At 39.8% G+C, this 23,576-nt stretch overlaps 1 protein-coding gene across 2 annotated transcripts in view; it reads right to left on the bottom strand.

Moving 5' to 3' along the window:
• Positions 1-378: 378 nt before the first annotated feature.
• The window catches only part of LOC144823913 (interferon regulatory factor 3-like), a 295,117-nt gene continuing 271,919 nt past the window's right edge, over positions 379-23,576 (bottom strand). For both annotated transcript variants that reach the window (XM_078682823.1, XM_078682822.1), the window contains 3 exons: positions 5,546-5,941; positions 3,445-3,560; positions 379-1,496 (listed from right to left, as the gene is read on the bottom strand). In XM_078682823.1, coding sequence (XP_078538949.1) covers positions 1,308-1,496; positions 3,445-3,560; positions 5,546-5,941 — 701 coding nt within the window. In that variant the 3' untranslated portion in view covers positions 379-1,307. The remainder of the gene's footprint in view (positions 1,497-3,444; positions 3,561-5,545; positions 5,942-23,576) is intronic.

The following is a 23,576-nucleotide window of genomic DNA, read 5'->3' as shown; positions in this document are numbered from 1 at the left end:
CTAGGTCTTGATGTTACATCAACCCCACCATTTTCACAAAATGTACATCTACCTTTCTACATATGAAACCCAAATCAAGCCAATTCCAATCTGATGAATGATCTTGATCCAACATTCAGGCTATAGGAATTGGCCAATGTTTGGTGCCACACAGAAACAAATATACATCATTAATATTTGCAAATAGCTGTCTGCTTAATGATAATTGGCTTTAGCTAATCTCACTTTAATAATTCACTTTTTCAAATGCTTCAGACTTCACTACTGATCAAGGATTCGGGTTTCCATTCACATCCTTGGAGGTCTCCCACGCCCCCATTTCAAAAAACAGCCTCCCATTTTACTTTCCCTTCACAAACTGCTGACTTAAAAAAATTAACTTTTATACTGAGATTTTATTACTTTTGTGCAAGAATCTGGTTACAAAATGCCTTGCTTGGTACAGTAAAAGAACTATGTAGCCGACTGTCATGTTACAACAATGGAAAAATAAATATTGAGTGCATGTATACACATGTTAAGCAGGCATCTATCAATAATCAGTGCCAAACATACGTGCTCCACAGAGAGTATGACATCGTGGGTTGAGTGGTGAGTTTCGGTATGGAGATTTGTGTGGAGGCAATGAAGTTTGGGTCGAAGGTTAAGCTTCTGAGGCACTCCATACACACGAATGCAACATGAAGGGGAGAGTGGGGAAAAACCTCTCGTGCTAACAGGGGACACAGGGAAACTGGGAAACAACATGAAATCTAAGAGGTAACAAAGGGACGTGACACAAGTGATACTGGCAGGTGTTCAGCCTGGAGAAAGGAGGTGAACGTGGGCAGGAGTCACTGGGGGTAGAGAGAAACCAGTAAGGTACATGAACTCTCAGGTCTGTCCGTCCTTCCAGCATGGGGGGTGGAGTGCATGGTAAGGACTCGTTAAGATCACAGAGCATTAGCGGGAAGGGGGGAAGGATTATCAGCAGTCAGTCTTTAAATTCTGTGAGCACAGTTTCCCAGGCTGCTGCTATTAGGCATTTCCAGAGCAGCAGGGCCTCTTCACAGTGGAGTGCAGTGCTCTCTGCTTCCCCCAATGGATGGGCGCCAAACTGTTGTCTTTCTTTGTATTCCATTCTATTAGTCGTCAACAGTTAAGTGGTGTCTGGGCACAATTGAAGGCTTTTATTGCTACCAATTAAAATGAGTTCATTTTATTAATCTTAAACGGCTGAAAGTCTGAATGCGATCACCGGGGTTCCAACTTGTGACCACAAAGTTAAACACAGTTTTCAATAGAGGATGCAGTACTCCACTGTGCCATCAGACTGGTAAATGAACCTGCTCCCAACAGGTTTGCTGGTAATCTCCAAAGGAGGCTGATTCAATGAGGTCGTAGAGACTATTTGTACTACTGCTGGATATTTGTAGACTGGCAGTTAAACTGTTCAAGGATGATGCGCCTCTTCGCTGCACAAACTCGTACCAGAAGACACAAAATCGAGGTACGATCTGAAAAAACAAATCATCCAGTGAGGATTGTTTGACAGAAAACCACTGTGTTTGACAAGAAATGTAATTCCATACAGCTATCGAGGTATTTCCTGATAGTCAATTGCCTCTGAATGACCCAAACCCATGTCAAAGGTCCACATTGATACTTAGGACCTAACTGCAAGGGGCCTGTGTCACATGCACTAATGTCACATCAGGTAAAATCCAACACTGAGGCGTTCAGAATGTAAATGATGCACTACTTATCACATATTCTGTCTCTTTGGGGTATAACATGCAGATTTTGGTGCTTACTGCATCTGCCTGTAAATACTAGAAATTCCCCTTGTTATTTTCCTGCAGGTTTGCCCTGCTGAAATTTAAAGAAGGGTGCAATCTATATTGAACTTGTTAGTAACTTGGTTTGATGAACATTGCACCACTTGAAATTGCGATGCACAGGAATCCCGTTTTAGTGGGCCAATTTTATGCAGATACCTGTCGTTTTCTGGTAACTGTTGCTAAAAGGATAACATTGTCTTCCAAAGACTAAGGGACTGATTTAAATCTCGGAGGATGGTTGTATGTCTGTTAGGGTGATGGAGTAAATCGCTCCATTGCCCTGAGAGACATTCTATTCCCCAACTCTAAAGATGTCTGCCGGTCCATGGACATCTCTAAACATTAACATGAACCCCCATCATGGTAGTTTCTGTCACTGTTGTAAAAGCTTGACGAACAGCTCTGTCAAACAGTCGTTCTGTCAAACCTTTACATAGTTTTTATTTTTTCAAGAACAAACTCCCAAGTTTTTGAAAAAGGTAAAACTGATGACCCCACACTGTGGGAGTTTTCTCCCATGGTGTGGGGTAAGTTTTTTTTAATGTTTACTGTCCCTCACTACCAGGTTTTATCTGGCAATGGCACACAGCAAATAAAAGTAATCTCACCTCCCACTTTAAATTTCGTCGATGGTCGAATGGCTAACCTTCAAAGGCCTGTACTCTGTTGGAGGAGAATGTCAACGATGGAGCCCGAGTTGAGTCCATGATCGGCATATTTTAAAGGTCTGCCCAGCCTTAAATCAGGCAGGGAGGCCATGAGTTTGGTGGAAAGGGTACTTCATCACTTGTCAAACTCAGAATAAATCTCTTAATTTGTAATACTCACTCCCAATGAAATTGAATCAGCTAAACATATGGCCTTTGTTTCTCTTTATAATCGTTCTTCAAATATTTTGTGTCAGTTTACTAAATTAATCTTACTTCCTAATTATTCTTACATTCTTTACTCTTTTAGCTGCATTCTTTCTTTTTTTGTTGCTCTTTTAGCTGCATTCTTTCTTTTTTTGTTGCTCTTTATTCACCATAGTTGCTCGTCTAATTATTTTTTTAGCTTGGCCCACACTCCATAGGGGTTAGTAAAAGGATACATTTGAGGAGTTCTTAAGTTTGCCTCTATGTGGTAAACTTCACTAGGGTGTTGTGGAAGGTTTACCATAGCACATTTAAATGTCTTTTTTCACTCCCACGCTTCCTGCCTGCCAAGTCAGTTTCTTACAGTTATGATCCTAATTTATCTTGCCCGTGCATCCAATTTCTTGGCCACTTAATTAATGCTCCTAATTTCTAGAACAAGCACCTTTCTTGAATTTCCACAATAGTATTTGTGGGGTCAGAATAATGCTATAATTTGAATAGTTTGAATAATCATTGAGCTTCAGTAACACCAAAAATCCCAGCCACTGAAGACTCCAAAGCATCATGCTTTGCTTCTCACTGGTCCTGGGACATGGCTCTGGGACTCTTTATTGACTTCAAATATGGAGAAACTGTGTTTCGAGCTTTGTACTCTTGTGTTGTAGCAAAAGCACACACTAACTTTAGCTCTAAATTTAAAGTCTTCTCAACTAAAAAGCATTACAAATGTAAATGACAGAAGGGAAAGTACACCCATTTCTACTCACCTTCACCAATACAAGCTTCTCCTCCTTGGGCTTTTTCACTGTGAACTGCTGACCAAAGCACATATAGATCGTGAAGTTTGGTGAGCTACCCCTCCCTTGGTAGTATTCTTCCAACTCTGCAAGAAATGGTGCATCAGATTATGCATGTGTCAACTGAAAGTTGCTGAGTCTTCTACCTCCCTCAACACTGTGGGGGCATATTAGCAAGGAATAATTTATTAGCAAGCAAAATTTGCTTAGCGCGTTTATTGTTATTGCTGCCTATCGCTGGATATGTTAGCGGAGAAAACATGCTATTAGCAATGCTTATCTCCATTGTGCTAATATATCCAGCGATGGCGGCGAAATGCCTGAATATCGCTGGAAATCAAAAGATATTCATGCATTAACGCCAATGGGGACTTAACCTGACAATCCATCTCCCATTGAAGAAACAGGTAAGTCATGTTTTTAGCAGGCATTAGATTCTAGTGATATTCGCGCTTAGCGCAACTTTTTTTATCGCTTTGCCTGCCTTGCTAATAGGCGATAGCGTGTTAGTGACTGCTTTCAGTCGCTATTAGTTTGGGTACGCCCACTTTGCATGTCATTAGCGATAAATATTGCTGACATGCAAAGTGGGCCCCAAACGGTCGCTATCGCCTAAAAGCTGTCGCTAACTGCTGTTAGCGACAGCTTGCTGATAGGGCGATAAAAATAACGCGGCTTTAGCGACAAAAAGTGCAGCTAAAGCGGCGATATTGCCCTTGCTAGTATGCCCCTGGGTTTATTGGACATCACGCAGCACACAATTGATGAAGCATGCACAAGACTTAAGCCAACCTCTCAGATAGGAGCCTCAGCATGCAACTGCCAAGAAGGGCCAAGCAGAGGGAGGCGGTGCCCATCTGGTGCAACATCAGGATACTAGATAGGCACACTCTCCCCCTTCCTTGGCTCATTTCATTGATCAGTGCTGCACGAGGACTGTGTTCGTGTGACAAAAACTGATGTGTTGAGGTCTCAGTAGCATTAAAATCATCCATCTGTGAGCCATTAAGGATTGTAATGAAATGGTTCAAGATTTGGTATAACAGAGCCTATTTTCAAATTCCAGATCTAGACGGTATGGGGTGAACTTTGCTGCATTGTTCCTAATTCAGATATTTATGTGGATGCATTGAGTGCTATAGTGGTTTAATTTTTTGTGTACTTATGGTCAGGGAATCTGGCACGACTTCACAACTACACCCCCCAAAGCTGTAAGAGAACATACAAAGACTGTGGGTTGTTTAGCCTCTGCACTACGGAGAGTAAATTGGTAATGCCATTCCTCTTGCCGAACACAGCGCTAGGTCAGCATTTACTGGACATGGCCTCTAAAATAGCTCCTAAGCACACTTGATTTCACATTGGTTAGATACAAAGCACAACAATGCTGTTAAGGGGTATGGCTCCTAGTGGGAAACAATGCCATGACATAAGGGTCAAGAGCTAGCAAGGGAGGAAACAAAATAGTTAGACTGCCTGTTTTGTACACTCTACTGGAAAGGTGGCCCTTTTTATCCAGCATTAATATTGACAATGCTCGCCAAAACAAGAACCCAGGTGACCAGTGGATCAGCATGCCAACATATGGATAGGACTGAAGTTGCTTCCAAAGCCCTGGCCATTTATATACCGAGACTTTGGATTAATCCTGGGCACAACCATTTCCCTTTAAGAGAAGGGGGAGTGGGTTTTATGTCTACACTGCTATACATTTGCCGCAGGCTCATTGGCATAAATTCAGGTAAGCTCAGAAATAGGGCTGTCCGTAGTTTGTGTAATTTACTTTTGAATAATAATGCAACATTTTGGGGAAATTAGATGCAAGCACAAAAAAATGCAAATCTGTAATTTCGTCCTATATTTCCATATGTAATGAGTCCTTAGTGGTAAAAAATAGTGCAACAAAAAACAAGTGGCATAAGCAACAGACGCGCACATTCTAGTTGTTTGCAGTATGTACGTGAACTCATGGTAACATATAGCCACAAATGGGAAGTACTTCACGGAACTCTATCTGTCTATAGCTGTTGATCAATACACGGAACACAGAGTTATTTTTCTCTATTCCTACCTCTCAAGAATGTATTGAAGTTGAAGATTTCAGTTGCAACTTCCTTCTGCAGACATTCAGGATCAGGACTCGATTCCAATCTTGCTAAATGGTTGGCAGATGCCCAGAACACCTTAAAGCCTGAGCTACCCAGCCATTTGGCATATATCTTCTTTTGTTCCTTGTGCACCTCCAGAAGCAGACCCTTTCGCATTGCTTCCAACACCTTTACAGTGAGCTGAACCTGCTTCCGATCTGGAAGGTGACATGGGCTTGGGAAGTGCACAGCATTAATGTTGCCGAGACTGGAAACCTTCCGATTGTAGTTGAGAAGAAATTTGCTATGGTTCACATCTTGCCGTAAAACATCCTTCCATCTGTAGTAGATGCTCAATTCTAGACAGGTAAAGAGGTCACCTAAGTAGAAGAAGAAACTTTCATCTTATTTCGGGACAATATCATGCAGCGATAATCATATTTTAGCATTTTACTACCACAGCTAGCCTTAGCTATCCATAAAGAACATCTTTTTTAAACTTTGTGTTTCTGATCTCGGGCTAGAGAGCAAGTTGGTGCTACTACCAGATATCTCAATGTAAGTAAATTATTGTTAATTTCGGAACAAGTGCCCTAAAATAACACATTTATTTGGTAAGGATATTTCAAAACTTGATATCAATTAAACAATTTGGATGGTACAAATTTAAGAATGTGAGGCACAGGAGGAATATAGAATACCTTAGAAACTACAAGACCCTGTAATTCATTATTAGTGTAGCAATACTCATATAGGCAGGGAGAAAAAAACATACTACATCGGTTTTAAATAATTTACCGTCTTTCTCAATCACAGTCATTATTGATTGTCCTAAGGGGATCTATATGGCCCTGCATGGTAAATTACAAGCAATAAAAATAAGCCAGCAGTGCCTAGCGATAGCAGAGAGCGGGTGAAAATAGAGAGAGTGCGATACAGACTCTACCCAAGGAAACAGGTTAAGATTTTAGTGCCAGCGCAGAGAGTGGCGGCTGGTTGAGCCGGGAGCAGATTCTGTGGGTTGAGTGCACGGAATTACTTTAATGTCAAATGCTAGGCAAGTGGCTCAAACTGTGCACAGTTGCAGCTTCCTGTTTCTGAATCTGGACTGTGGCAAGATAGGAAAGAACTGCTGCAGGTTGTCTCCAATCATCACCCTGATAAGGTTTCCTCACTTAGAAACAAGGGTGCAATCTAGAGTTACAGAAGAGAGGTGGTGGGTGCAGTCAGCACCTGATACTGAACGCTGATTGGGTAGCACTCAATTTGTGCCTCAAAGTGGTGTGACAGTGGCATGACAAACCCTGACTGCAGAGGGCAAATCATGATTGCAGTGAAGTTGCGCATGCAATCCAGTAATCAGAAGGAGAAATGAATGACAGTCAAAAGCAAGGAAGAATTGTGGGTGTCAACTCCCAAATAAAAAGGGGATTCTTTGAAGTTGGAGGCATCAAGCACAAATAAGACTGAGCTGGCAGCATTAAACACTGAGTCGGTTGTCTTCAACAATGCTATAGGTTTGATTGATTAAAAGCAATATCAGCCGGAAGTGCAAGATTGTCGTGTTGTAGTATTCTTTGTCAGAATGTCTGTGTGTTCTTAGAATAAGGGTACATGCGTGAGGTTCCAGGGAGGGACAGTTGATGAGGGAACGGCGATATATTTGGATTTGCATCAAGGAGTTTGACACCAGCAGAAGGACTTAATTCTGCAACAGCAAGGGAGGCCCTTGGTTGTGTTTGGAAATTGGAATATTTCAGAACAGCAAGACCTTTAAAGATATTACAGGATTACAATTACGTGATTAAATATGTTCCTGGAGTACGAAGTGAAGTTGCGGACTGTTTGAGTAGATTGCCCTTACCGATTAAAGAAGTACCTAGGAGTGAGTGGAATGAGTGTCAAATTGTTGTGGTAGAGGAAGAGTTCGAGAAGTCAATTGAGTGGCTTCTGCATTATGGAAAAGATGGGTTGATGGGGAAAAAAAAGAGAAGGTTTTTGAAGGTTGGAGTGAAGAGAAACCGAATGCAGATGAAGGAAGGCGCTTTTGGAATGTGAGAGGTGAGTGGAGTGTAGAATTAAGATTTGTTTACGGAGGAGGGGAAGTCTTACCACCCAGAACCTTGAGGGGAAGAATAGTAGGTTTATGTCATGAAGGACATTTTAGAATTGTTAGGACAAAGAGGAGAGTCTGGTGGGCAAGTGTTGAAATTGAGTTGGGTAGGATAGTGAGGGAATGCAGGGAGTATGCTGATTCAAACAAAAGTTTAACAAAGTAAAGACCATCTTTGTCACCTGAAAGATGTTTTGAGATAGAGTTCATGAGAGTTGACATAAGATGGATGGATAGTACGTCACCGGAAAGAGTTAAGGGGAATGTTGTAAAAGCACTACAAGGGTACCAGAGAAAGTGACAAGGGGAGGAAGTGTGTTTCCCAAGTGTCTGTATGGCATGTGAGTCGAATAACTAGTGTAAAATATATAAAAAACGGAAGAGGAGGATGTTGGGGGAACTGCTATGTTAATTAGTTTAGTTTTTTTTCCTTTGTTGTATATAGTTTATATATAGTTTTCCTTTGTTCTTTTATTATTGTTAAGGGGGAAGATGTGTCGTGTTGTAGTATTCTTTGTCAGAATGTCTGTGTGTTCTTAGAATAAGGGTGCATGCGTGAGGTTCCAGGGAGGGACAGTTGATGAGGGAACGGCGATATGTTGTGATCGTCTTTGCGGTGCTTAGCAGAGTTGCCAATAAAGAACTTGTCAATGATCTTAGAGTAAGAGTCATCTCTACAAAGATGGAAAGCGAAGGACGGAAAGAAGGTGCTACACGGTTTGGTGGAAACTAAGTGAGCACCCAGACTGGTAGTAAAGAAGGTGACTCTTGGGAGGTTTCTGTGATAGATCTACCCTTAAGTAAAAACCATTTATTGTTTAAAGTCGGAGTCAAGGGTGCTTGGAGATTCAACGAAAGAAGAGAAAGGAAAAAGCTCTCCAAGAAAACAAGACGCAGTCAGAAAATTGGCAAAAGTAAACATATTATGGTAAAATGCTGTGAAACATTCCCAGCTGCAGTCACTATAGATACATCTGCCCTATGTGTCATTTTAAATGATGGGATGTGGGCCTTATGGAATGAGAAAGAGTGCCAAGAGAATTATAGCACTGCCAAACGGGATAGGGTGAGATATTATACACAAGTTTAATTGTCAACGGAAGAAACACACCATCTTTCGAATGAAAACCTCAATTAAGATACGACAAGGACATTTGCCCTGATACGCTAATGTCCATAAAAAAAGAAGCCTGAGAATAGAGGTTTTAAAAGAGTGGAAGCAATTATGATATCAGACCAAGAGGGAAAGGGCAACATGTTTGAAGAGGAAAGAAAATCAACCTAAGTAAAAAGAAAATAGATTAATGCAGGTAGAAAGCAAGAGCAGAGAAGACAGCCAACAAATCAGGTGGTGGACAACAGGGTATTATTCAAGAAAATATATATTAGAGCAATTGTTTCTATAATGACTACCAACTGAGTATATGAAGAGGAAGAAAATAAATTAAAATTGAGCAATAAGTGTCAATGCAAAGGAAGAAAATGTTGAGAGACGCTCAAAGATATTGACATGTTGGACACTACCACTTGACAAAGAATCTTAACTCACGTGTAGCGTCAGTTCTCCATCATGGGTATCTTCTTGGAATACATTAAAATTAACCCGTCCTGCTTTTATGATAACATAAAGCACAGGACACAGTATTTTTAAGAAGTACTGATCCAAGGAAGTTTGAGGTTTGTTCAAAGTTTTCTGGTAATTGACCCCAAAAAACGAAGTGGTCTCCATTGTGTCTTGAGGAAGGGGCTGTTAACAAGAGGTATGCCAAAGTGTCAACCATGTGCTTCCTGTATTGTGAACTATCTAAAAAATATTTCTAATAATCCAACTCATGTTTTATAGAATCAATGCAATGTATGCAATCAATCTTAACATGTTCAAGTGTGTGCCTGGTTTCTTCCGGGCAGGTTTCATGAGAAAAATGTACATGCGTATTTATTACCTATTTATTATGGTATTATAGACTAATGTAACATTTTGTTGCATTCACATTTATAACACTAGCTTCCAATAACTTACACTTGGGACTCTCTGTGGGAATCTTCGCACCTTGCCCTAGAATGAAGAGAGGGAGAACTACTGTAGTTATGTTTTTAGATTTTTACAGAATGTCAGAGGATTATGGATGGTTCTTTTGTATTCAGGGATCCAGTTTCATGGTCTGACCGCTAAGGAAGAAAAGTTCTGTTTTGGGGCCTTAAGTTTTTTTTGTCTCCCAGAGTCAGTACCATTTTAACTCTTGTTAGCTCAAGTCTCCTTGTGGTGTGTGTAGTCTTTCTTGCAGGTAGCCTGGAAACTTTGTGTCTCCGGTGTAGTTGCTGTAGGATTCAGTTCACATGATCTGATTTTCTTACAACCATGCTGCAGCATGCAGGGCACATTTTAGGAGTTAGATTGTGGATTTGGGTTACACTGCTAAAATGGCATTGCCGTTGTGTATATGGGAGCGTACCAAATGTAATGTCTTCTGGTGGAATGGATGTCGTTATATTTTTTGTGAGGTGCAGCTGGTATGTAGATATTTTCATCAGTTTAGTGACTTGTTCACTGAAACTCGCTCTTGTCTACAGCATGGAATATCATTTTCATTAGCGTAACTGTAATTGATTTACCCATGTTTAATTATCGGTGCAAACAAATGCCTAAAGGACATGCCTGTCTCTGATATTGCAAGCTTCTTTTTCACTTCTTATCTCCAGAGACGAGAAACTGTTGATTATATTAAGGTGGATAATAGTTTTTGGAGTAAAGAAGGATGAATCTATTCTTGTTAGGATTCATCTTCAGTGGGAAGTTAGCCATCCATTCGTTATGTTATGTTATGTTATTGGGTGTCTTATAAAGCGCGCGGCTACTCGGGCCAAGTGTCCCGGCGCTACGTAGATCTGTAGAGGAGACCGGAGAACACAGACAGACTAAAGACCGAAAAGCCAGGTCTTCAAACCCTTCCTAAAGGACAGCAGATTGTCTAATTTCCTAAGAGAGAGGGGGAGCTTATTCCAAAGTTGAGGTGCCAGTAGTCTGTAGGAGCGGCCCCCAATCCGGGCTCGCTTAGTAGCTGGAACGATGGCTAGAGCTTGTGTGGCAGAGCGTAGAGATCTGGATGGGAAATAGAATTGGACACATTTCCTTAGATAGACAGCACCAATACCATGCAAGGATTTAAAGGCCATGGTTAGAGTCTTGAAGAGTATACGCTTCCTCACTGGCAGCCAGTGGAGCGAGTCAAGAAGGGCTGAGGTGTGAGTCCTTCGACTGAGGCCAAAAATGGCCCTGGCAGCAGAATTCTGGACAGTTTGCAGGCGAGCTAGAAGGTACTCTGGGAGCCCAAGATAGAGTACATTTGCATAGTCGAGCCTAGAGCCGATCAGTGCCTGGACTGTGATTCTCCTGTGAAAAAGGGAGAGAAAAGGGAGAAATTTCCTGAGCGTACGCAGCAGGTCAAAACATTGGCCAACTAGACTGAGAATCTGGGGCTTAAAAGTTAATCCATTGTCAATTTTGACACCCAGATTCTTAGCAACCAGGGTGGATGAAGACGGGGGATGCATATCCACAGGCCACCAGGATTTCCAATGAGTGTCAGGGGCACAGCCGAAAAAAATAATTTCAGATTTTTCTGAATTACAATTTAGCTGATTACGCTGAAACCAGGAGAAATTCATGTTTGTAAGAATGATTTCAGATTGGCTATACTTGAAGGATTAGACACTCCGAGGTCAACCGCTTACTGTCACCATACTGGTGTACTGATACGTTCTAGAGTTTTAATCCTTTCTGTTGGTGACTCCATATATACGTTAAAGTGGTGAGATTCGATAGGGATGGTCCTTGTGGAACACCGCAGTTCAAGGAGTGTGTTGTTAACCTTAAAGAGTCGAGCATTGCGAAGTGGGAATTGTTCATCAGGAATGATCATAACCAGTTTAAGACTTACCGATCTATGCCTATTCTTGCTAACTAGATGTTTACCATGGTGGATGAAACGGCTGATGGTGTCAAAGTCTAAGTACTAGCAAGCATGAGGTGCCTTCATTGTCAACGGCAAGCAAAATCACCTAAAAAAAACATAGAGCCTGCACTACAGTGGCCAGCCCTACAATTACCAGGACCCTATTGAATAGTACAAGCAAGTACAATAACTCAAACAGTGGGAAACACACACTAGTGCACGCAATGTCACTGTATGGAGTATTTAACCAAAGCAAGAAATACCAAAGTAAAGGTGACCAAGCAGGCCTCCTGAATAGTTTACTTGGAGGACCTATACACTTTGCTTTGTAACTGAGCATTTTATGTATGTAGATATGGCAGTGGGAAAAGAACCGGACAGTCTAAACGCTGTAAAGTCCACTAACTTGAGCATAGTAGACATACCAAGCAGTGCACAAAGCTGTATTAGAACATTGGAATGTTGGGAGCTCCATTGAAAACAATGGAGTGCTCCGTGCTTATAATGGCTGGTATAAGCCTGGAGCTCCAACATTCCATTGTTTCTTTGTTCACAGCTCTGGCTGTGAACAAAGGCTTCAGGGAGCCTGAGGGGATTCCAATCCCCTCACGCTCCCATAAGGCTTTGTTCTTTTTTGTTAGAACATTCTTCCCTCTAGTGGCAGAATGTTCTAATAGCCTTATAGCCCTACGTAGCTGGCCTATACCGGCTATTAAAGTCCCTCTCCCTTGTTAAAGGCCCTCGCCTTCGGCTCGGTCCTTTAACGCGGGAGAGGGCCTTTAATAGCCGGTAAAGCCCTCTACAGTGGGCTATAAGGCTATAACAATGCACTGTTAAACCTTCTCCACAAGTGGAATGGACACATCTACAAGTTTGGCTGACACTTTGTAAGAGACTGAGACCACCCGGGCAGTGGTGCATAGTTCGCCCCAACAAGCTAATTTCTTTCTTTTTTTATTTTTATGTATCCATTTTTATTTTCTTCAAAAACATTTAAAACCGAGAGATAATATATTACAGTTTACTCAACAGTGTCACATCTTTAAAGATACTATTATGGTTCTTGACATGAAGTTCATGGGCTCCATATTTTCGTGTATTCCCTCTCACAATCAATCCATATATCATACATTCTACCATGGCACAGTAATTCATACCATTTATCCACTCATTTACATGGGGGGGTTTCTGCTTGGCACCAATGAAGAGCTATGCCCAGCCAGGGTCTGTTGTGCTCTGGTTGAGGTCCACCCTTCAATGATTCTCAGTATCGCTACCCTGGGGTTCGGGGTCCTGGGCGTGTGGATTGCCACAACAAGCCACTGTCTTCATGCACAGTGTACTGGAACAAATAGCTTAGTTTGGCTAATACTGAGTCCTCTTTCCTTATTCATCAGGCTAAAATATATATATCTTTTTCGGTCCTTAAAACATCCTGAATTTTTAAAACAGTTCTTGTTGATGTGTATCACAGTGTTATTTCAACTATGATTTTTGTTGTCTTTTCAAGCACCATTACCTTCAATATCCAGACAGAAAGCAGTGGTCTCCAGTGCTTATATTTCCTACTGAGTAACATCCACATCTACACATGCCCACTTTCCTACAATGCTGCGCATTATATCTGAATGTCTCCCCTTCTTCTTTCATGTTTTGTTTCCCATAAAACTCAGTCTGTTGGTGCTTCTCAATTAGTTTTCAGACAGTGAAAGCTGTTTTCAAAAGTTATCTGTTAAAAAATATTACTTTAAAATGTGTTACCTTTTGCTGTCCTGGACACGGGAATAGGGCAGAAGAGATGATTAAGTAACAGGGAGCTGATTGAGTATTGCTTCTGATAAGATTACTACGTTTTCATATATCAACCAGAGCTGTTTAACTAACAGCACTTGTAATTCCATTAGTAAATACCTTTAGTTTTAAGAAACAAATTGGGAAAATCCTATCAATTGTAAGGTTATGTGAGAAGTTAAAGTGTTCACACCACATTCCAAGTAACTGATGATTAAACAGTAAAAAAACACAGGCTCCATGATTTACATTAGGAGCTCACTCGTCTTGGATGTCGGGCCAATTCATTACTGGTTGGACTCTCTGGCACTGCCATATGGGACACCGTGAAAGTGCCGGTGTGTGTGTAAATTTTTTGGGTCCCATGGCCTGTAATGTGACCACAAACCTACCCAATACAATGACCCTTTCCTATTGGTCCATCTGGCAGTGCCAGAGTGCCTTACAGCCAACAGGCTAGTCCAACACTATTTAGGGCTCCTTTGCTTCATTCGTTTTGGAGACTTCAACATACCCCAGTTCCCATATGATGAAAATGCTCTTTCCTGGACATCAAATGTTAACGGCACCCTACTGCCACAGAAAAAGATCACCATGGATGCATAATTATTCATATTACACCAAAAACAAATATTACGATAAAAAAATCACAAATTCTAACAGCTGGTCATGTCATCTGTTTTTAGTGTGTAGCCACTGTTACCTTACTCATTTCAATTCAATTAAAAAATCTTTATTTAGTCTGGTTAAAACTAGACCTTTAAAGTGCTATAAAATACATAACAGTACAATATTGTCAAGGAAAATTGAGACAATACACATGCAAAATAATACAATTAAAATGGGAATCATTCCTTAGCGGCTCCAAATGTCTTTAAAATTAAAAACAATGTAATAATATTCAGAAATACAAGTTCAAGTGCAAAGTTCTTGAACTCAGTATCCGATATGTGCTCAAGCTAATGCAAAAGGTCAAGGAAGCACGTCAGCATGGCACCGCGAGTCGTAAAAAACCATGGCGTATCCAAAGGAGTCAGGCATGTAAGTCTTTTGGATCATAGGGCCAGATGTACCACCTGTTTTTGCATTCGCAAACGGGAAATCAACCCTATTTTGCGAGTCGGTAACCTATTACGGACTCGTAAAATAGGGTTTGCGACTCACTATGATGAAGGGGCGTGCCAATGGCGTCCCTTCCTAACAGTGAGTCGCACTTCTATTTACGATTGTTTTGCGACTCGCAGTTTACCACCTATTTCAGGACCCCTTCCCCTTTGGTACTGGCAACTAAAATATTTTTATATATCAGGTAGTGGTCCCACTGGAGCTCTATGCTCTTTAGCTGGAGTGCAAGGCCTTCTTCTGGGTTTTTTATAACTGCATTTTGGTTTTAATTAAAAAAATCTTTCTTTTAAAAAATTTCAGCCCACAAAGTGCAATCTTAAATGCTATGTTAAAAGAAACACTCAGAAAAAGTCCTATTTTCTTTATTAAAACTTTTTTTAAACATTTTTATAATAATTACTGTTCTTAAACATTGCATTGTGAATTACTAAAATTACATTCATTTAAAATATTGATGACTTTCGGACAAGATGATAGATTTTGTTTACATATAATGATATACTCACCCCTTGATAAGTCGATAGACCCGCTTTTTATATTTTGGTGTTATGACTCTTTGACAAAGTCAGTAAATTGGCTGAGTGGGGCCAGATCCTGTGAAACCAACTGCATGCTACACATGCCAAAAGACTGTGTGCTGCCGGAGAAAGGGCACTTCAAGGTGTTGGCCGCATCCCCTGAGCCTAATCCCACACTGTGCACGGTTGAACGCTGCATAGAATGGGGTTAGGGAGTTTAATGGGAATTGCTCCCTGCGGCCAGCATCATACTGTGCGGCTGGGGGTTGGCTGCCCATGGGGGGAGGTGTCAAAGGCTGGGCCCAGTATGGTTTGCCTGCCCATGGGGTTTGGACACGGCCAGGCTCTGAACTCAACTCCATGCTGCGCATGGCCTTCAGCATAGGGCTGGCCTTACGTACAGTAATCAAATATTACTTTATAGTTAGGAGAAAATTTCAATGACAGCGTAACATTTTAAACTCACAAAAAACACTAAAATTCACCAGTTATAGTTATATCAAGCAATTATAACTCATGCCCTAAAGTTACTATAACTCAAACCTCACAATGTGCAGCTAATTGCCCCACACATGACATCACTCATGACATATTCTATGACATTACCACATCACTGCTGCATTTGAAATTACATAATTTATGCCTAAACTGTGCATGGCCGGGGCGCTAGTTGTAGCTACTTCAGAGCAGGAGTTATAGCCACTTGAGATAAATGTAACTTGTGAATTTCAGTGTTTGTTCAGTTTAAAACATAACATTGTTACTGAAATGTTCACATAAATGTAACATTACTCATCTTTTATTTTTTCAATTAATATATATACAGTCTGTTAGACCTGGCATTTCTTGGCGTGGTTAGCCCTGACTTTTTGCCTCTACCACCTCTATTTTTGATGCTGTGATGGATTTCATTTTGCTGGCTTAGATGCTTTGGGCACGTTGCCACTGCTGATTAGTGTCAAAGTGCAAGTGCTCCCTGTATAAAGTGTTATGGTAATTGGTTGTCCATAATTGGTATGTTTGTCTTACTAGTAAGGTCCTCAGTAGAGTCCACTATGTGTGCAAGGGCTTATAATGCAAATGCTACTAGTGAGCCTGCAGCACTAATTGTGCCACCCACAGAAGTAGCCCTAAAAAGAGATCTCAGGCCTATCACTGCAGTGCCTGTGCCCAGTTTGTAAACTGCCTTGTTGTCCTGACAAGTGCACCCACTTGCCAGGCCTTACCCTTCCCTTTTTTATACACATTAGACACCCCTATAGTAGGCCCAAGGTACCCCCCTGGGCAGGGTGCAGTGTGTGTGAAAAGGCAGGACATGTACTGAGGAGTGTACCATGTCCTGACAGTGAAATACTGCCAAATTATTTTCACTGTTGCAAGGCGATCTTGCCCATAGGAAAGAATGGGGAATGCTGTGTCACATGTTTCCAGCATATCTTCCCATAGGCATAAGATGGAGAGATGGAGTTTAGTGTGCCTGAACTCAGAATTTAATAACACATCTTTTTGTGAAGATGGTTTTTAAATAATATTTATATATGTATATATATATATATATATATATATATATATATATATATTGTGTCCTTTTGTACCAACTTAGGGCATAGAATCCATTTAGATCTATCTCTACTCACACTATGTGGAGAAAGTTCAGGAACTATATATACATTTTTTCCTTTTTTATGAACTCAACTAATACGATTAAGTTATCAATGTACATTAGTGGCATTGAAGTAAATGTGATAGCTAGCCGATCTTAATGATATAACTTGAAATAGTATGTTCACTATGTCCATGCTCATTAATGGGAGGAGTCAGGGGGAGTGACCGACAGTATTTAACCACTTGTATCTCTGGGACTGTCATGTGATCAAGTCCGGGTTCCCCGGACGAAACGCGTCATGTTGCCGTTCCCATTGATGGAATAAAGCACTTTATAATTCTACAAATCCCTTGTTGTGGTCTGTACCTGTGTTCGTGTTGGTGCTGGCGGCGGGTCGCACGCACTGCAGGATTGTGGAATCCTATTTAATTGGACGGAGAGGCCGATTTCGTCCTTTACAGACCCTCTCGCTGTTGTTGCTGGCTGGAGATCATCTTGGCCGACATCGTTTTTACGATTTGTTTCTTGAACCCGGAAAGAGAAAGAGTTTCTAAGTATCCAGCCCCCCGTGACCAGAAGTATATTGGGAGTGCAACGAGGCACGGCTTGCAGGAGGATTGCCGTTCGTGGAGTTCTATGAGGCGTCGGAAGACCCGAGTAATTCTTCCCGACGGCATCGGAGGTGAGCTTGTTGCCGCTTATTGCTGCCCTGTGGTCATTTGCGGACTTTGAGAGATAGAGGGACCTTATTCTCTATTACCAGTTACGTGCTAATTATTACACGTGTGGTTTACCAGCAAGTGCCATACCTACAATATTCCGACATCAAGACGGCGATGGCAGCTCACATTTTCAGAGATCGAGAGCAAGCAGCTGATGCTCTTTTTTTTAATTTACCGGCTATTACTATTGGAGGAAAACCTAAGGAAAAAACAAATGAATCTGACGATGTAAAGTCGAAACTAAAGAAATTGGAAAAACTGCTCCGTACGGAGCTGACCAAATGTTGGGAGAAAAAAAGTTTGGAAAAATACAAAGAGGCGGGAAGGGTGCCCCGCGGTTTGAGGGTATTAATAGCACCATCATTCGAAAATCCAAATCCCCTCATGCTTAAGAAGTGGACCAACCACAATCTAGATGCATCTATGGGGATGGTGTGCATCTTGGTGAAATAAGCCGAAATTTACAGAATTGAATTAATGTCCCAAATTGAAGCATTAAACCTCGAGCTTAACGATAAGGAGCAACAAGATGTCATTACTTAGGGGCCGGATGAGATAAAAAAGCGCTTAAATATGAGGAGACTATTAAAATACGCAAAGCCTTCAAATTTGCAAGGGATAAGTCTGACTACGAGAATGGCAGAATATTAACTTTCTGGAAGAAATTTGAGCCAGTTAAGAGGGTAGAGAGACAAAATATCGAAATTAAAATATCGATATACAATAATATCGATTTTTTAATTTCGATGGTATAGAATATTGATGTGCAATAGTATCGATAGACAGAATATCGATATTAAGGTATGTATGTTAATAATATCGAAATTCTGTTTAGTGTTATGTATTTTATTATGTTGTTTATATGTTTGTTAAATATGTTTTTTAATGTATGTTTAGAATTAGTAATTTTGTTTACATTTTGCGTTTTAGTATCAGAGCGGGTTGTGGGTCTGTAGGGGAATAGGGTGGGAAGTAATTTAATTATAATCAATTGATTAATATGTTTTAAAAATATTTTTGATTCATAAATAATTATTAATTAATAATTAATTGGTAATTAATTATTATTAATTATTTAATTAAATTAATTAGAGTTAATGTAGTAGTATTTATTATTTTTTGTTATTGTTAATTAATAATTAATTGGTCATTATTATTAATTAGTTAATTAAATTAATTAGAGTTAATGTAGTAATGTTTATTATTTTTTGTTATTGTTAATTAATAATTAATTGGTAATTAATTATTATTAATTAGTTAATTAAATTAATTAGAGTTAATGTACTATTATTTTAAATTTTTTGTTACTGCTAATTAATAATTAATTGTTAATTAATTATTATTAAGTGATTAAATGACAATTACATTTTTTATGTGATTTATTTATGTGTAGTGGGTTGTGTGTTTAAAGGGGAATAGGGTGTGACATAATTAAATTAAATTAATTAAAGAGATTGTATTTATTTATAGGTATTTATTGTTAATGAATTGTTAATTAATTAATTGGTAATTATTTTTTTGATTATTTCATAATTTTAATTATAAATAATGTATTAATAAATATTGTTTATTCTTGTAAATATCTTGTTAATTAATTGGTAATTAATTATTAATTGGTAATTAATATGTGTTAATTAGCTAATTTATAATTACATCAATTTAATATTAATTGTTATTAATTTATTAATTTATATTTATATTAATTGTGGGTTTTTGTATGTGTAGTGTGTTGTGTGTTAAAGGGGGAGTAGTGTGGGAAGTAATTTTTACCCCCATGCTATCCAACGGTTTCCCTACTGTTGCACCCTCTGGAGTGGGAATAGTAATTTTTACCCCTACGATATCCAACGCTTTCCCTACTGTTGCAACCTCTGGAGTGGGAATAGTAATTTTTACCCCTACGCTATCCAACGCTTTCCCTACTGTTGCACCCTTTGGAGTTGGAATAATAATTTTTACCCCTACGCTATCCAACGCTTTCCCTACTGTTGCACCCTTTGGAGTGGGAATAGTAATTTTTACCCCTACGCTATCCAACGCTTTCCCTACTGTTGCACCCTCTGGAGTGGGAACATTAATTTTTACCCCTACGCTATCCAACGCTTTCCTTAATGTTGCACCCTCTGGAGTGGGAATAGTAATTTTTACCCCTACGCTATCCACCGCTTTCCCTACTGTTGCACCCTCTGGAGTGGGAATAGTCATTTTTACCCCTACGTTATCCAACGCTTTCCCTACTGTTGCACCCTTTGGAGTGGGAATAGTAATTTTTACCCCTACGCTATCCAACGCTTTCCCTACTGTTGCACCCTTTGGAGTGGGATTTGTAATTTTTACCCTTACGCTATCCAACGCTTTCCCTACTGTTGCACTCTCTGGAGTGGGAATAATAATTTTTACCCCTACGCTATCCAACGCTTTCCCTACTGATGCACTCTCTGAAGTGGGAATAGTAATTTTTACCCCTATGTTATCCAACGCTTTCCCTACTGTTGCACCCTCTGGAGTGGGAATAGTAATTTTTACCCCTATGCTATCCAACGCTTTCCCTACTGTTGCACCCTTTGGAGTGGGAATAGTAAATTTTTACCCCTACGCTATCCAACGCTTTCCCTACTGTTGCACCCTTTGGAGTGGGAATAGTAATTTTTACCCCTACGCTATCCAACGCTTTCCCTACTGTTGCACCCTTTGGAGTGGGAATAGTAATTTTTACCCTTACGCTATCCAACGCTTTCCCTACTGTTGCACTCTCTGGAGTGGGAATAGTCATTTTTACCCCTACGCTATCCAACGCTTTCCCTACTGTTGCACTCTCTGGAGTGGGAATAGTAATTTTTACCCCTATGCTATCCAACGCTTTCTCTACTGTTGCACCCTCTGGGGTGGGAATAGTAATTTTTACCCCTACGCTATCCAACGCTTTCCCTACTGTTGCACTCTCTGGAGTGGGAATAATAATTTTTACCCTTATGCTATCCAACGCTTTCCCTACTGTTGCACTCTCTGGAGTGGGATTAGTAATTTTTACCCCTACGCTATCCAACGCTTTCCCTGCTGTTGCACCCTCTGGAGTGGGAATAGTAATTTTTACCCCTACGCTATCCAACGCTTTCCCTACTGTTGCACTCTTTGGAGTGGGAATAGTAATTTTTACCCCTACGCTATCCAACACTTTTTCTACTGTTGCAATATGTAGAGTAAGTAAATATATTAATTTATATGTAGTTTTTAATTTATTTTAAATGTGTATGTATTAGTTATTATTTTTTAAATATGTTTTAATGTTTATATTTATAATTTGCTAAATTATATGTATATTAAAATTATTTTTACATTATCATTAATACATTTAAAAAAACAATATTTTTAACTTCGATATTTTTGTACTACTATATTTCTTTTTTCGATATTTTTGTACTTACCTTTATGTAGATAGAACTCCGATATTTTTGATTTCGATATTTTTGTGTCGATATTTTTGTATGTCTATATTCTGTCTGTCGATATTATGTCATAGATTCAGTTAAGAGGCAAGCTTTGACCACATCTGCATCAACATCGGTGGTTCAAACTCCGTCGATCCAGCAAACATCTGCCCTTGTACAATCAGACACTGACCAGAGCTCCATTTACAGTAGCGTAGGCTCTGAGGATGATAATAATGACCAACAAAGTGTTGTTAGTAGCTTTACCCCATCTGAGGAATTGGGGTTTATGGAAGAAGACCGGCGAAACAATTTAAGGTCGAGGGGCACACCGCAAGTGAGAGGCAAAGGAGGCGAAACAAATCTCGTAAAGAGAGGAGGAAACGCCGGCGGTTTCACAAAAAAGAAAAGAGGAAAGGGGAACCCACAAGCGAAGTAATGCATAAAAATTTCCCCTCCAAAATTACTTTACACGACGTTATTACAAAAGCAGAAAATGAAGAAGAAAAAGACAAAACTTAAAACAATGGAAAAAATGACTTAAAACTTTTAAAAAATACTAATGTTGAAAATACGGTGATTAACCTAACGGAAATGGATTTAAACACTGCTGAGACCCAGCTTCCTGCTTTGGGACTCTCTTTCTGTCCGAAGAATGGGTTTAAATATGTACAAACCAGGATTGATACTTTTAAGTTTATCCGGAAATTGAAACTTTTGAAATATCATACTCTAAACAAAAAGAGTGATTAGCCACTGCCATTCTGAAAGAATCACAAGCGAGTAAGACTTTGACCATATCAGATACCACGGCTCTGAAAACGGCACACTCCCTTGCAAATGATGATGCAGAATCCATAGCCAATACTCAGGAAGTTTTGAGGTCTATGGAAATAAGGAGTGGCAGTGATGGTAACAGTCCTTTCTGTCCAAGGTCCACGTTTGTCCCAGTTATGCCTAGGGACGCTATTGACATTTTTAATGATCGTGTGATTGAGGTCCTGAAAAATTTGAATCGAACTGTTGCTATGAAGGATAAACATAGAAGTTACAGAGATAAACAATATTCTACCCTCATTCGTAAGATCACTTCTCATGGCAATATCATAGTCAATAAAGCAGATAAAGGCGGGAACGTCGTTTTATGGCCACGGGATGTGTATATTAAGGAAGCAGAGAGACAATTGAGTGATCCCTCCTGTTACAGAAAAGCCTCCTGTAATGAGCTGAATAAAGTGAAACTACTTGTGCACACGAACTTAGCACAATGGAAAAGAGATGGTTTAATAAGTAAAAAAGAGTTTGAGTTTTTAAAAAAGGATTATCCTATTACCCCAACTTTGTACTTATTACCTAAAATCCACAAAGGTACTTCGCCTATACCTGGGCGTCCTATTATTTCTGCCCAAAATGGGCTATTAGAGCCAATGTCTAAATATGTGGATTATTTTCTTCATGACTTTATGGAGGCTCTTCCAATTTATTTAAGAGACACCGGAGATATTTTAACTAAATTGAAAGATGTTAGTTGGAAGTCAAAATATATGTTTCTGGTAATGGATATAACCTCTCTCTACACCTCGATCAATCATAGTGATGGTTTAAAGGTGATGCAACATTTTTTGTCTAAAAGGGACATTAAGTATTATGAACACAGCAAAATGCTGATCACAATGATTGATTTATGTCTCAAAAACAATTATTTTCTGTTTAACAACGAAATCTACCAGCAACTGTGGGGTGTGGCGATGGGAGCATGCTTCTCCCCCAGTTACGCGTGTTTACACGTGGGCTGGTGGGAGAGGCATGTTCTTGGTGGGCTCCGTGATTGTCTGGGAGACTCTGAGACTGGTATTTTTAACATGTGGCGTTTCATAGACGATGTCTTTATAATCTGACAAGGTTGTAAGGCCTCTGCTGAAGAATTTGTGAAAAACATCAACACAAATTCATTGAATCTTGAATTTACTGCCAATATCAACAATGTGAGTGTTAACTTTTTGGATGTAGTGGTTTATATTGTGGATAATAGTATCATGACTAGGATGCATAGAAAATCCACGGATTTTACATGCCCAAAGTAATCATCCTCGCCATCTTATTAAAAGCATCCCTTATGGGGAATTTTTAAGAATTGGGCGTATATGCAATAATGAGATAGACCTTAAAACGTGTCTTGAAGATTCCTTTCAAAGGCTTTTACGCAGGGGATGCAACAAAGATGCCCTTACTAGTTCCCTTAAAAAAGTGATGTCTAATCAGGTTGATTCTGCAGTCACTTCGGGGGTTACTACTGATAACATTGTAGAGTTGGTGCCCACTGAGACTGAGAAAACAACTATCTGTTTAATTACCACTTTTAATAATCAAGAAAGGAAAATCAGACAGATTTTGAAATCTAATTGGCCTATCCTTAAGACAGATATTACATTAGCTCCCCTGTTGGAAGACATGCCGGGAATTACTTTTCGTAGAGCACCCTCTATGAGGGATGCTCTGGTTAAAACTAGTCCGGAGATTAACATTAAACCTAACTGGCTATCTAATAGAACTGGGTTTCGCAAATGCAGTTCTTGCAGGGCATGTACATTTGGAACCAACACTACTGAGTATTATGAAGGACTCCCTAAAACTGACATTAAGATCAATAATTTTTATACCTGCAAGACTGATCATGCGGTCTATGTTTTAAAATGCACTTGTGAGTTGCAATACATTGGCAGCACTAAGCTACAAGTGTTTAACCGCATTTTACAACA

This window comes from Lissotriton helveticus, chromosome 3_1, assembly GCF_964261635.1.
Source record: "Lissotriton helveticus chromosome 3_1, aLisHel1.1, whole genome shotgun sequence".
Classification (NCBI taxonomy): domain Eukaryota; kingdom Metazoa; phylum Chordata; class Amphibia; order Caudata; family Salamandridae; genus Lissotriton; species Lissotriton helveticus.
Note: the sequence above shows the minus strand (reverse complement) of the source record. Positions and strands in the feature narration are given on the sequence as shown.